The sequence below is a fragment of the Heterocephalus glaber genome, unplaced genomic scaffold (assembly GCF_053883595.1).
Source record: "Heterocephalus glaber isolate CG9 unplaced genomic scaffold, H.glaber_assembly_v1.0 deba00001577, whole genome shotgun sequence".
Lineage (NCBI taxonomy): Eukaryota > Metazoa > Chordata > Mammalia > Rodentia > Bathyergidae > Heterocephalus > Heterocephalus glaber.
Genome location: NW_028258358.1, coordinates 30,332,794 through 30,345,758, shown reverse-complemented (window position 1 = coordinate 30,345,758; position 12,965 = coordinate 30,332,794). Strand labels below are relative to the sequence as shown.

General features: G+C 37.3%; 1 protein-coding gene across 8 annotated transcripts in view; it reads left to right on the top strand.

Moving 5' to 3' along the window:
- The first annotated feature begins 214 nt into the window (after nt 1-214).
- The window catches only part of Uggt2 (UDP-glucose glycoprotein glucosyltransferase 2), a 180,076-nt gene continuing 167,325 nt past the window's right edge, over nt 215-12,965 (top strand). For 3 of the 8 annotated variants that reach the window (XR_015443736.1, XR_015443735.1, XR_015443734.1), the window contains exons 1-2: nt 219-505; nt 4,434-4,516. Coding sequence is in view for 3 of the 8 variants with exons in the window: in XM_087193036.1 (XP_087049162.1) it covers nt 330-505; nt 4,434-4,516 (259 nt within the window). In the remaining 5 variants the exon portion in view is untranslated. Of the gene's footprint in view, nt 506-4,433; nt 4,517-12,965 lie in introns of all 8 variants that reach the window. The other 5 variants (XR_015443738.1, XM_087193036.1, XR_015443739.1 and 2 more) reach the window with 3 other exon arrangements.

The following is a 12,965-nucleotide window of genomic DNA, read 5'->3' as shown; positions in this document are numbered from 1 at the left end:
TTACGTAAAAGGTGGACAGGGTCCCGGGCACTCTCGACCGCCTTGAGGCGGGGATCCCCAGGCAGCCCCCTCCCCCAGGCCCTCGGCCCACGCCCGCGGTCGGAGAACCAAAGGGCGCCACCCTACGCGAGCGTCTCTCCCGCGTCGGCCCTAGACGGCGCCGGAGGGCAACACGCATGCGCGCGGTCACTCCAGGCCAGAGCCGTCTGTAACGGACTCTGGCTCCCCCCGCCGGAAGTGGGCGGCCGCGCGTCGGGAGCCGGCGGGTGTAGCGTGGCGGGTCAGGGACGCTCCCGCGTCTGAGGGGCTCGCGTTTCCTTCCGCAGGCCATGGCACCGGCGAAGGCCACGGCACCGGCGAAGGCCACGAACGCGGTGCGGCTGCTTCTGGGCTCCGCGGCGCTGTGGCTGTCGCTGCTGGGCGCCCGCAAGGCCTGCGCGTCCAAGGCGGTGACGGCGCGCTTGGCCGCCAAGTGGCCAGAGACCCCGCTGCTGCTGGAGGCGAGGTGGGTGCGGGCCGGGTCTCGTGGGAAAAGCGGGCGGGCGGGCTGCGGGGCCCCGGGAGACAGGCAGGCCCTTGGTCCTGGGGCGGCGTCCCGGCGCCCGGAGCGTCACCCCCTCGCCCCTCGCTGCCAGGCTCCGCCGCAGCGCCCTCTGGCGGCTCCTCCGCAGATCCGGGTGCTGCGCTGCCGCACCTACGGTTTAAAACCCCTTCATCCCCAGGTTTATTCCGTGGGTTTTATTAGCGCTGACTTTACAGAAGAGAAAAAGAAAACGGGGGATGCATGTGGCGTTTTCCTTCGGGCACTAAAGCAGAGACTACTGGAAGCACCTAGGTTCATAATGACGATCGTGCTGTCCCGTTCTAGGCTCACTGCTCACACATTTTTTATGTTCTTCACGGAAATTAGTTCATGAAGTGTCTAATTCTGCAGGAAAGAAACTTGTCCTTTAATACTCTAGTAAACAAGTAGAAACTCCTTTCTCTTAGCCGGCATGAAGGGGTTTTTTTGGTCCCCCTCCCTTTTGTAAAAGATGTATCTCGATATTTCCTATTATCATTTATTTTGCTCTTTATATTTTGAGGTTTCTCATATAAGAGAAACCACGTGATATTTAAACTTGTGTGTCTGATTTATTTCACTTCACATTATGGTCTCAAGTACATCCATTTTTCTATAAGTGGCTCAAGTTTATCCTTTATGCAGAGTAAATGCCGTGTTTCTTTATCCATACATATGGAACGAGAAGAGAACCAGAATAGTAAAACCAATCCTGGGCAACAAGAGCAATGCAGGAGGCATCACTATCCTAGATTTGAAGTTATATTACAAAGCTACAGTGATTAAAAAAACAGGATGGTATTGGCACAAAAACAGACATGTGGGTCAGTGGAGCAGAATAGAGGATATAGAAACAACTCCAGGCATATTCAGCAGCTTTAAGCCAACTGCTTTTGTCCTTTCACTAAACCAACAATGAGTGTCTTAAAAAGAGACGTCATTATCCTAAATTACATTGCATTTACTTGATGCTAAAGCAGTTTTTATTAATAAATAATTCTAGTTTAAATATGTTCCCTTGTGCAATCCTTTCCTCATTTCTTCCAGAGTGTCCCTGCATCTGATCCCATACTTAGTTCCAGATCTGTCTAAATTCTCCCAACCTTAGGCTGGTAGTTGCAGTGTCTGAGTTTCTAGTTGGCTCAAGAGTCTGAAGTGGAATTCCTGTAGGATGCTCCTTAAGGTCCTTCCCAATCTAGCTCAGATCTGATTTACCAACCTCATTATTTGTGGTGGATGGCAAGCTGGACCCCTCAAAGATATGCCCATATTCTAACTCCCAAACCTGTGAATGTCACCTTATGTGGATAAGAGGTCTTTGCAATTTTAATTAAGGATCTTGGTTAATAGTGGGTTATCTGAGTGGACCCCAAAATGTCCTTGTAAGAGACTGATGAAAAGACTTGAGTTAAGGAGAAGGCCATGTAAAGGTGGAGTTAGATTGGAGTTAACCATCCTTAAGCCAAAGAACACTTGAAACCATTGAAACCAGCAGAGGTGGAAGAGGCAAGGAAAGAGCCTGCCCTAGAATCTCAGAAGGAAAGCAGCTTTGCCAACACCTTGGTGTTTGGATGTCTCCTCTCCCAGAATCATGAGAGAATAAGTTTTTTTTGTTTCAAGGAACTTAGTTTTTGGTAATTTGTTACAGTCTCTAGGAAACCAATACAGATTTTGATGTTAAAAAGTGGGATGTTGGGCCGGGGATTTAGCTCAGTGGTTCTGGTGCCTGCCTCGCAAGTGCAAGGTCCCAAGTTCGATCCCCAGTACCAAAAAAAAAAAAAAAGAAAAGAAAAAGTGGGATGTTGCTGTAACAGATACCTAAAAAATGTAAAGTAGCTTTGGAATTGAACAAAGGCTAGAAAAATTTTGAGAAATGTGGTAGAAAAACTCCAAGCAACCTTTTGAGAAGACTGCCAAATGAAAAATTTTGACATTAAGAGTAATTCTAGTGAGGACTTAGAACAAAGTAAAGTATGATAGAACTACCTGCTGTCAGCTTGGAAAATACATAGTATTGACAGGTTGTTGATGGAAATATGAACATTGAGAGTTCTGGCAAGGGCTCAGAAGAAAATGAGATACATGTCATTAGAAACTGGAAGAAAGGTGACCCTTGTTATTTACCAGCAGAATGCTGATTAGGTTGGGGTCTACAGTTGGTGAAAAACAACTTCAAGCAATGAACTCAAGATAGTTGACTGATAAGATTTCCAAACAAAATGTTGATGGTGCTACTTTCTCCTTGCTGCTTGTACTACAGTGAGAGAAGAAAGACATAAAAAAGGAATCGTTACGAGAATAGGAGCCAACAGTTGATAATTTGGAAGTTTCTCAGTCTGTTCATATGATAAAAGATGCTAAAATTAGGAAACTCTGGGAATATGTGCTCTGGACAGAAAGCCAAGACTGGGCTTGACAGTCCTTTGCTACATAGGTTCGGCATGTGATTCATGGATATACGCAACCATTTCAGCTGAAGCCTGTCATAGAGATGGAAATTCCAGAAGATTTCCAAAAGTGCTTAGGGCAGTGGTATATTGAGGAAAAAAGTGTGAGTGCTTTGTTAAGACGATCATTTTGAAGGATCATACTTTTACCTACGGTTCACAGTAAAAGTTGAGCACACCAGATCTGAAATATTCCAAAACTTTTTGAGTGTCAGTATGACACCACAGTGGAGAATTTCATACCTGACTTTATGTGACAGGGTGCAGTCAAAACACAGGTGCACTAAAAATGTAATATAAAATTACATTCAGGTCTTGGGTAAGTAAAACATAAATGAATTTCATGTTTTGACTTGGGTCCCATCCATACCTTGTTCTATATATATGCAAATATTCTAAAATCCTGAAAAATCTGAAATACTTCTAGTCCCTAGCATTTCACATGAGGAATACGCAACCTGTATTTGAGTGTATCTGTAGCTGTTGGATCAAGTCACTGGAGTATTAAGTGTTGCCCCTGTTTAACGTTTTGTGCCTTTTTATATCCTATTTAGTGTTTCCTTTATTTTCTCAAGCCATTGAGTTGGACATCATTAATAGCAGTAGTGGTTGTGAAGTTTTTATTTAAATTACTATCTTTGTTATGTTTATATTAATGAATGAATTTTTTTTCATTCCCCCCCTCTTTAATGGCCATCTCAGAGACTCACAGAATGAGTCACTCTGTGTGTGTTGTAGATCCTCAATGCCTTCCATTTATATTGAGCATTACTTAAATTTATCAAGGCTAGAGAGAAAGACAAAGTGGGCAATAAGAAAGAATGTGTACCATCTGCTTGGTAGCTCTTTCTACTTTACTTGTTCTTAGTATTTTACACTTCATTCTACACAGGACCAAATAATCTTTATTTTTACAATTTCTAAAAGATTTTGGCCATTTTTTCTTTACACTCTTGTGCAAAAAGAACAAAATCTTCTTGGCTTTAAGGCAAAGGCCTTGTGTAATACATCCATTTCCAACTTTTTTGTTAAGGTCCTTACTGTTTTAAGTAATAAAAAGATTGTACAAATAAGTAAATGACTTTTCCTTAATATAATGCTCCCTCTTCATCCTCACTAAATTATATTTCTCAGTGCTATTCTATATGGAGAGAGAACATAAATTATCCATTTTTAGTGTTGATTATAAAGAAATGCCAAAAATAATTTTATATGCAATCTTTTCCTGGCATTATTATATGCCCATAGTTCAGAATACCTGAGGTAAGAATGATGAGTTTCTAATAATCAATAGTGAATGGAAATCAATAATTTGACATTAGCGTTTGTGGAGGTTTTATAATTGTCATATGATTTAGTTCTAAAGTATAGTTTATACTGTAAATCATTTTTTATTTCCATTAACTGATTACTTTTTTTAATAGTGAATTTATGGCAGATGAAAGTAATGAAAAATTTTGGCAGTTTTTGGAGACTGTACGAGAATTAGAGATTTATAAGCAAAGAGGTAAGTAAAGTACAAAAATTAACTTGCAAAGTTTGTATTTATATGCACCCATTGGCTTTATTGTCTTTGGTAATAATTATCTAAATGCTGAATAGGGATAATAAATCTGGACATTAAATTTGAAAAGGTGTTTAATGGAAACCATTTCAAGTATCCATTTCCAAAAGCATAAGTCCTTAGTACTTTATTGTAAGTAAACTCGTATAATTAGTGATGTTTGGATATTGCATTAGAATCAAAATTGTTGAGTTATAGCTTTCCTTTTATGTATATTTATTTGAAATGTTCTTAGTTTTGCATCTAGTATTAGCACTTTTATTCTTTAATTAGATTGTTTTTTTGTTGTTGGTACTGGGTATCGAACTCGCTCACGACCTTTTGCTTGCGAGGCAGGCAGCAGAACCACTGAGCTAAATCCCCATCCCTAGAATTTATTTTTTAAAACAGATTTTAAGTTTACAGCAAAAATGAGCAGAAAATACAGAAATTTCCCATTTACTTCCTACCTTCACATGAGTAGCTTCCTTTGTTATCAGCATTTCCTACCAGAGTGGTACATTTGTTGGAACCGATGAACCTATAATAATGGTACATCATTATTATTATTATTATTATTATCCAAAGCCGATAGTCTACATTAAGGTTCACTCTTTATGATACACATTCCATAAAGTATTGTATTTTTATTATCCAGGGTATATTTGCTTTTAAAGAGATTTTTAATACATCCCCTCAAAAAGTCTGGTTTCCAATATGTTTTCATTTCACTGTAAGACAGTGTTAGTTATTCCTGTTTTTCTGTATGTTTGGGAATATAAATTTGTACTTACAAATATCTTCATCAGAATTAGCAAGTACTTATTAGTGTATTTATTAGGGAGGTTAAAAGATTAAAGAGCCTGTAGTCCCAGTGCCTTGCAGGCTGAGGTAAGATTGCCAGGAGTTTAGGCCTGTCTCAAAAAAATTTTTTAAAGGATTAAAAATATAAAAAAGTAAAGTTTTAGTAGTGGACGTTAAAGGCATAATTATTCTTTTTTTTTTTCACTGAAGAAATCATTTATTTAAACTGTTGAAATGTATTGTCAATGTCTTTGTGTGTGTTTTCAGTAACCCCTGTGCTATTTCTATCTTGATGTGGTTATTATAGTTTTTGGATACTTACATAGAAGCACAACCTGGTCATGAAACCCTATTCCTGAACAATGCTGATCCAAGGGCATAATTATTCTTAAAGGTTATTTTCTTGTCACTACAGAGGATTGTTGACATGAACATGGAATACTTTAAGGAATACCTTTAGTGATTAGACACAGAAAATTTTTTACTCTGGGTGATTAAATAGTACATGATTTTATTCCTGAGTGTAAATGTAAAACAGTTTCAAATTAAGTGTTCATTTACTAGAGCCTCTTTGGCTCAAGCAGCCTTGAAGTTAAACAGTTTTATGATTTAATGAATTTTTTAAATGAAGAGTTCAGACATGCCTTTAATGATATTTTTAAAAATTCTTTTCTGAAAATCTTCATTATTTAATCATTGTTTTAGCATAAGAAATGTGGGCACTGCTTGCTAGTAGTACAAAGATGAATAAATGTGATCTATGTTCTTAGGACTCTATATGATGAAGATAGCAAGACAATGAAGTTTACTTTTAGGTAATGAGAGCTTTAATAGGGATGTGCACAGCCTGAATACATAATAGTCACCTAGTCAGTGTTCAGAGACAGCAGGACAGCATTTGCAGTGATGAGTGCTGGAGTTGAGTTGAATGGTAGGATTTAGCCAGGTGGTAGGGAAGGAAAATACTATGAAACAAAACTATGTGAAGGAATTTTGACCAGTTAGTAATCTTTCAAACCACTAAGAAAATATTATTTGTTATCTTTGTATTTGCAAAGTAATTTTAGTTGTAGTAAGCAGTTAAAAATAGGGTAGATTAATGGGTCAGGTTTTCATCAGTTTTTAAAAATCCAACATCAACTTTCCTATCTCTCACCTAAAATCCTGTTTATCTGTCCTCAATCTGTTTTTCTCTATACATGTTTTATGGCATTATTCAGTGCTGCTTTTTATTGGCAAGCCAACTTAAAAATTATTCTTGTCAGTTTTGAACTCCTACGTTCCTTAGGTATTGCAGCATTTTATATATAAATGAAACAAAGCACTTGCACAGTCTGATGGCAGATCGTTAACAGGTTGGAAGATAAGCTCAGAAGTACCTAAATTCTGCTTGTAAGAGGTATTTCCAGATTGATGACCCTAAAGGGAATTGTGTTAAAGTAATAATTACTAAAATAATTATATTGAATTTATTAATAATTGGAAGAGTCGGGGCCAGGGAGTTAGCTCAGTGGTTTCGCCGCCTGCTGCGCAAGTGCAAGGACCCAAGTTTGATCCCCAGTACCAAAAATAATAATAATAATTGGAAAAGTCTAACCTTGTTAAGCAAAGGGAAAATAGTGTAAATAAGAAATTAAGTATGTTAATTGTCAGATTTTTTTCAGACAGAGTCTCACTAAATATTCCACTATTCCATAATGATCTTGAACTCACTATGTAGCCCAGGCTGACTTCTATAATGTGTGATCCTCTTGTCTCAGCCTCCCAGCTGCTGAGATTACAGGCATGCACCACTGTGCTCAGCTTGTTAACTATTTGATTTTACTGAATTTGTTTTCAAGACATTTGTCCTAGAGCAATGATGGTAAACTTTTTAGAGCTTTCAGTGATACAAACAGCCCACTGCAGCATGCATGCCTTAGAGTTGCCACCACTATCCTACAGGAAACATTTTAAATCCTTGGTGACTTGCAATTTGGGGGGTTGTTGAATTTCCATGAGACCCACTAAATCCTCTTTACTGAAGAGTAATTCTAGCGGTCTAGTCTGAATCCAAGTAACTTTTTTCAGGCCATTTAATGAGAACATGTACTTTAATATGCCAGCAAACTAAGACCTTTTAAATATTGAATTGCATGTTTTTAGACAATTGTATGTGGTTCAGCCAATAAGCTATATATGTATTGATGCCTTAAGATTCAAGCAGCAGGATATTAGTTATCCTGTGTAGTTTCATATAGTGAGTTGGAAATGCCAACCAAGATTTATCTGACTCCAAAATCTGATTATTTTTACTTCTCCATATGCTCAGCATATAAGAGTATAATTCTCAAAGCCTTTGAACATTTTAATGGTTTGTATACAAATAAAGTTGATTGTATATGTTAGTGAAAAAGATTTTCAGAAAATATAATCTTGTAATTCAGTTACTTGTACCCAAGAACTAGGTTTGGGATAGGCAGATGATTGCAGTTTAGATGTGTCATATTTGAAATGCTTATGGAATATCCAGGTGGAGTAAGCTAGCGTGAGTGAGAAATTTAGGTAAAAATTCTAGGACAAAAGGGGCTTGTCAATATGAAGAGGGTAATTAAAGTTATCAATTGCTTTCCACTGCATGAACAGCAGACATACTGAGACAGAAATAGGGCAAACAATTCCTTTCACAATAGCATCCAAAAAACTGAAATACCTAGGAATCAGCCTAACAAAAGAAATCAAAGACCTCTACTCTGAAAAATGTAGCACTCTGAAAAGAGATTGAAGATGATATCAGAAAATGGAAAGACATCCCCTGCTGCTGGGTAGGAAGGATCAACGTAGTGAAAATGGCCATACTTCCAAAGCTGCTATATAGATTCAATGCAATCCCAATTGAAATCACAGCAGCATACTTCATAGACCTTGAGAAAACAATCCAAAAATTCATTTGGAACAAGAAGAGACCCAGAATAGCAAAAGCGATTCTAGGTAACAGAGATATGGCAGGGGATATCACAACCCCCCAACTTGAAACTCTACTACAAAGCTACTGTGATAAAAACAGCATGGTACTGGCAAAGAAACAAACCTGAGGACCAGCGGAACAGATTAGAAGATGCTGAAACAACTCCAGACACACTCAGCCATCTCATCTTCGATAAAGGAGCCAAACACCCTCACTGGAGGAAAGACAGCCTCTTTAATAAATGGTGCTGGAAAAATTGGGTTTCAACTTGCCAGAGATTAAAACTAGACCTATATCTCTCACCATGCACTATACTAAAATTGAAACAGATTAAAGATCTAAATATTAAAATAGAAATGCTGAACCAGCTGGAACCAGAGGTTAGGTAGAACTCTTGAAGACATTGGTATAGGAAAAGATTTTATGAGCAAAACTTGAGTTGCCTGTGAACTAGCACAAACAATCAACAAGTGTGATCTCTTCTTATTAAAAAGCCTCTGCACAGCAAGAGAAACCATCAGCAGTGTGAAGAGACAACCCACAATGTGGGAAACAACCTTCACCTGCTGTTCCTCAGACAAAGGTCTACTATCTCAAATCTATAAAGAATTTAAAAAGATCAGACCTCCCAAATTTAAAGACCCAATCCAAAAATGGGCATCTGAAATGAACAGACATTTCTCAGACAAAGAAGTAGAAAGAGTAAATAAACATATGAAAAAATGTTCAACATCCCTGGTCATTCGAGAGATGCAAATGAAAACAGCACTGAGATTCCACCTTCCTCCAGAAAAAATGGCTGCTATCATGAAATCAACCAATAACAAATGCTGGCAGGGCTGTGGGGAAAGAGAAACCCTGCTTCACTGCTGTTGGGAGTGTAGACTGGTGCAAGCACTGTAGAAATCAGTATGGAGATACCTCAGAGAACTAGGACTGGAGGTCCCATTTGACCCCGCTATTCCACTGCTGGGGATCTTCCCCAAAGAATTAAAAGAATCATACCACAGTGATATATGTGCATCCATGTTCATAGCATAATTTGTAATAGCTAAAACTTGGAAACAGCCCAAATGCCCATCAACTGGAGACTGGATAAAGAAAATATGGGTTTTTTAAATAAAATGGAGTACTACTCAGGCATAAAAAATGAGAAGTTAGAGACATAGCTAGGTGGATGCACATTGAGGCAATACTCTTAAGTGAAATAAATAGGACACACGTTTAATACCGAATAGTTTCTCTGGTGTGAGAAACTGAAAGTGTAAATAAGGACTAAAAGATATAATAGATAATGTGAAATAGGAAGAAAAGGGGCAATGGTGAAGGGGAAGTGGGAGGGGTAGGGGAAAGGAAAGAAGGAAATGGAATTAATATTAGAAAATGAAAAAATGAAAACAAAGTCTTTGTAAATAGGGAGGGATGGAGGGCTTGAAGGGAGGGCAGGGGAAGGGGGAAAAGTAAGAACCAAGAGAGATTATGTAAAGGTGCAAATTTCCAATGATGAATGTCGTTATATTGTATACCTAAAATGTACCAATAAAATAAAAATTTTTTTTTAAATGAGGGTAATTAAAGTTATAGGGAAAAGGCACAAGATGAAAATGAAATAGGGCCTAAGAGCGGAATTTGGAAAAACACCAATGTTTAAGGGATAGTGTGAGGAAGAACACATAACAGAGTCTAAGAAAAGAACTTGTAGAAGTAGGTGAAAACCTAGAAAGTGTGATGTCATGAAAGTGGCATAATATTAAATGCTGTCAATGTTATCAAGTAGTATAGACAGACAAATTAATATAAATATCAAACATTTTGTGCCTTTAATCTCAGAAAATGATTATGACTTTGGTGAGCATCATTTCACTGGTATGAGGTTAAGGTATTAAGTTGAGAAATTTATAAATATTTGTTAAGTCTTTCAAAACAGTTTGCCATGAACAAAATAAGCTGAGTCAGTAGCTGACTGTGAAGGCTCCTCTTTTTAAATATTAGAGTGATTTATATATATTAAGTGCCAGTTGACAACAATTGATTAAAAGATGATAATAAAGATAAAAGAAGAGAAAATTAAAAAGGCAAAATCTCATCAGGTTAGTGAGCATAAATATAGTCATTTAAAACATCAGCTAAAATAGTGCAAGTCGTCTGTATTTCATATTAGAGATAATTTTGCTAGTTATACTTAAATTACAGTTCACTTTCTAAAGCTCCTAAATCCTGTATCTATCACCACATTAGGGACAACCTTGACAAATTCTATGTCTCTTTTCAGACACTACCCACATTTGTTTCTGTTGACTCTTTGTGCCCATGGATGACCAATCCCTTTTGTCTGGTATAGTCACATTTCAGTTAATGTTATTACGTTTATTTACAAAATTAATTATATTAATTTTGTTATTTTCTTATAAGCTGGCCTTGTAGCTGTTATGTCTTTTTTAAATCTTTAAGATAATATCTCTGATCCATTATGTATTGTTTACTATAAAGGTAAATCTTACTTGGATTATTTTTTGATTCTTGGAGAAAAACTTACCATAACCCCCCAGTTCTCAAGAGTCCACTGACAGTTCGTTATGCATATTCTTATGCATAATCCATTGATATTATCTATAATATTATTGCCTATAATGTGGAGGTCTGTGCATTTATTAAATATTCAAGAAATTTATTGAATACCTCTTTTGTGTGCCAGGAATGGAAATATACAACTGAAAGACTACAAAAGATTGTTTCTTTCAGCTTATAGCCTAAATTGTTTATAGAATTAAGCAATTATACAAATAATTTAATTATAGTTTTGAAAATTGATCTAGAGATGGTTTGGAGTCCTGTCAGAGCATATAACATGAGCTACATTTGAGAGGTCAGGAGACTTATCTTTCTAAAACAAATGACATTAAAGCCGAAGCTTGATGAACAGGGGTTGGCCAAACATGCATCTGCCCTTTCTTTCTCCATTTCAGACCAAAGGAATAACATGTCTGAAGGTCCTGAGTCCTTGGCCTCCTCTTTTAGTTTGTTGGTCCCTTACTGTAACAGTGAAATGGCTATTGACCATTTCTTCCCCTTGCCACCATATGATTTGGTTCTCAGTATTCTTTGCTAGTTTTTATCTTTGTAATTCTTAAGCATACATGAGTTTCTACTAGTTTTGTTGGCTTCAGTTGGCTTTTCTCTTGGCTAATATATGTGAGAAATTACTGAGTTTAATTTTTGCTTGATTTCCCCTCTGTTGCATTTGTGTTAGTGACATTTTTCTACATCATCAGAGCATACATTTATAGTGTCCTATCATTCTTAACCCCTTAATTTAGTCTCATCTCCAGTTAAGGATATTCAGAGATTACCATCAGGCTTTACAATAGAGGTTCTCCAGTTATTTCTTGGATACATTGTTTACTCTTCTTGGTGCCTCATGTATAATGGCCCTTGAGTTCACCAAATACGTGTTTATATATAAATTTCATACTTTGTACTTTATAGGATTTTAAACTTTCTAGTCCCACAGTTTTCGTAGAGGATAACTGCGATGATGATATTTCATGTGTTGTTTCATGTTTCATGTCTAGTTAGGTTACTGTTTTTAATTCTGTAGTTTTCTTGGGTTATAGTTTTCTTCATTCTGTCCTATTTCCTTAATTTTCTGCCATACATTCTGTAAGTATACATATTATATAAATCTCCTTTGCCTGATTCTGTATCTATCCTTTACTCCTCAACATTTTTCCCTTCTCTTTATTTTCATTTTCTTCACTTTCACCTTCTGTCTTTATTTCTCCTCTCTATTTTCCATGGTGTCTATTTACTTGAATTATACCTAATTTAGTCAATATTTTCTAGGGTTTTTTAACTTTCTGGTTCTTACATTCTTTCAGCATTGCTTTCGTATCCTGTTTTTTAAATTTTTGTCATTTGATTTCTGAGCTTTTTGTCAAAAAGTAAAGGAGCTGAGCGTATTTTACCCTAACTTAGCCAGGATCCATTGCAGTAAATCCTCATCTTTGGAAAGCTGTAGGTTGGCGTGATTGACTGTAGGAGCAATTTTGTCATGAAGTGCCACCAAGCCATTGTTGAGAAATACCTGAACTTAATTCCCAGTTCCTGGCCTGTTTATCCCCTTTCTTCATTCTCTCTTCATTCACAGACAACAAAAGGGATTGACTACACAGTTTTATTAGCATTCTACTATCAATGCTCAAGAATATCTCTCAAATCCTAAAAATTGAACCATCAGAGCCAGTGTTTTATTTTTCAGAAATGCCTGTCAGTCAGCATCCCATTTTTGTTGTAAATGTTAAGTACTCTAAAGAGTCTTAAGATTTTTCCCTACTTGGGAGGCTAAAAGATTATTTTCATGGATGTAGGCAGAGACATAGGATCCCTGGATCAGAGACAAAAGACTTAATTACTTATGGCAAAAGCAATAATGTCCACATATTTCCATTGGTTTCCTGGGTCTCAGGTCTCACAGGGCAACTGCGCCCTGAGTGGATTGTTTTAGAGAGGAACCTGAAGGTCAAGGGCCTAACAGTTTTTGAGCATGTAACAAACATTATTGCAGCCAGCAAACAATCTAGTATCCTATGTCCCCAAAATGTCTCCTTCCAATTAGATCACCCTTTTCTTTCTCTAAGGAGGAGATTATCTGGTGGTACAGTC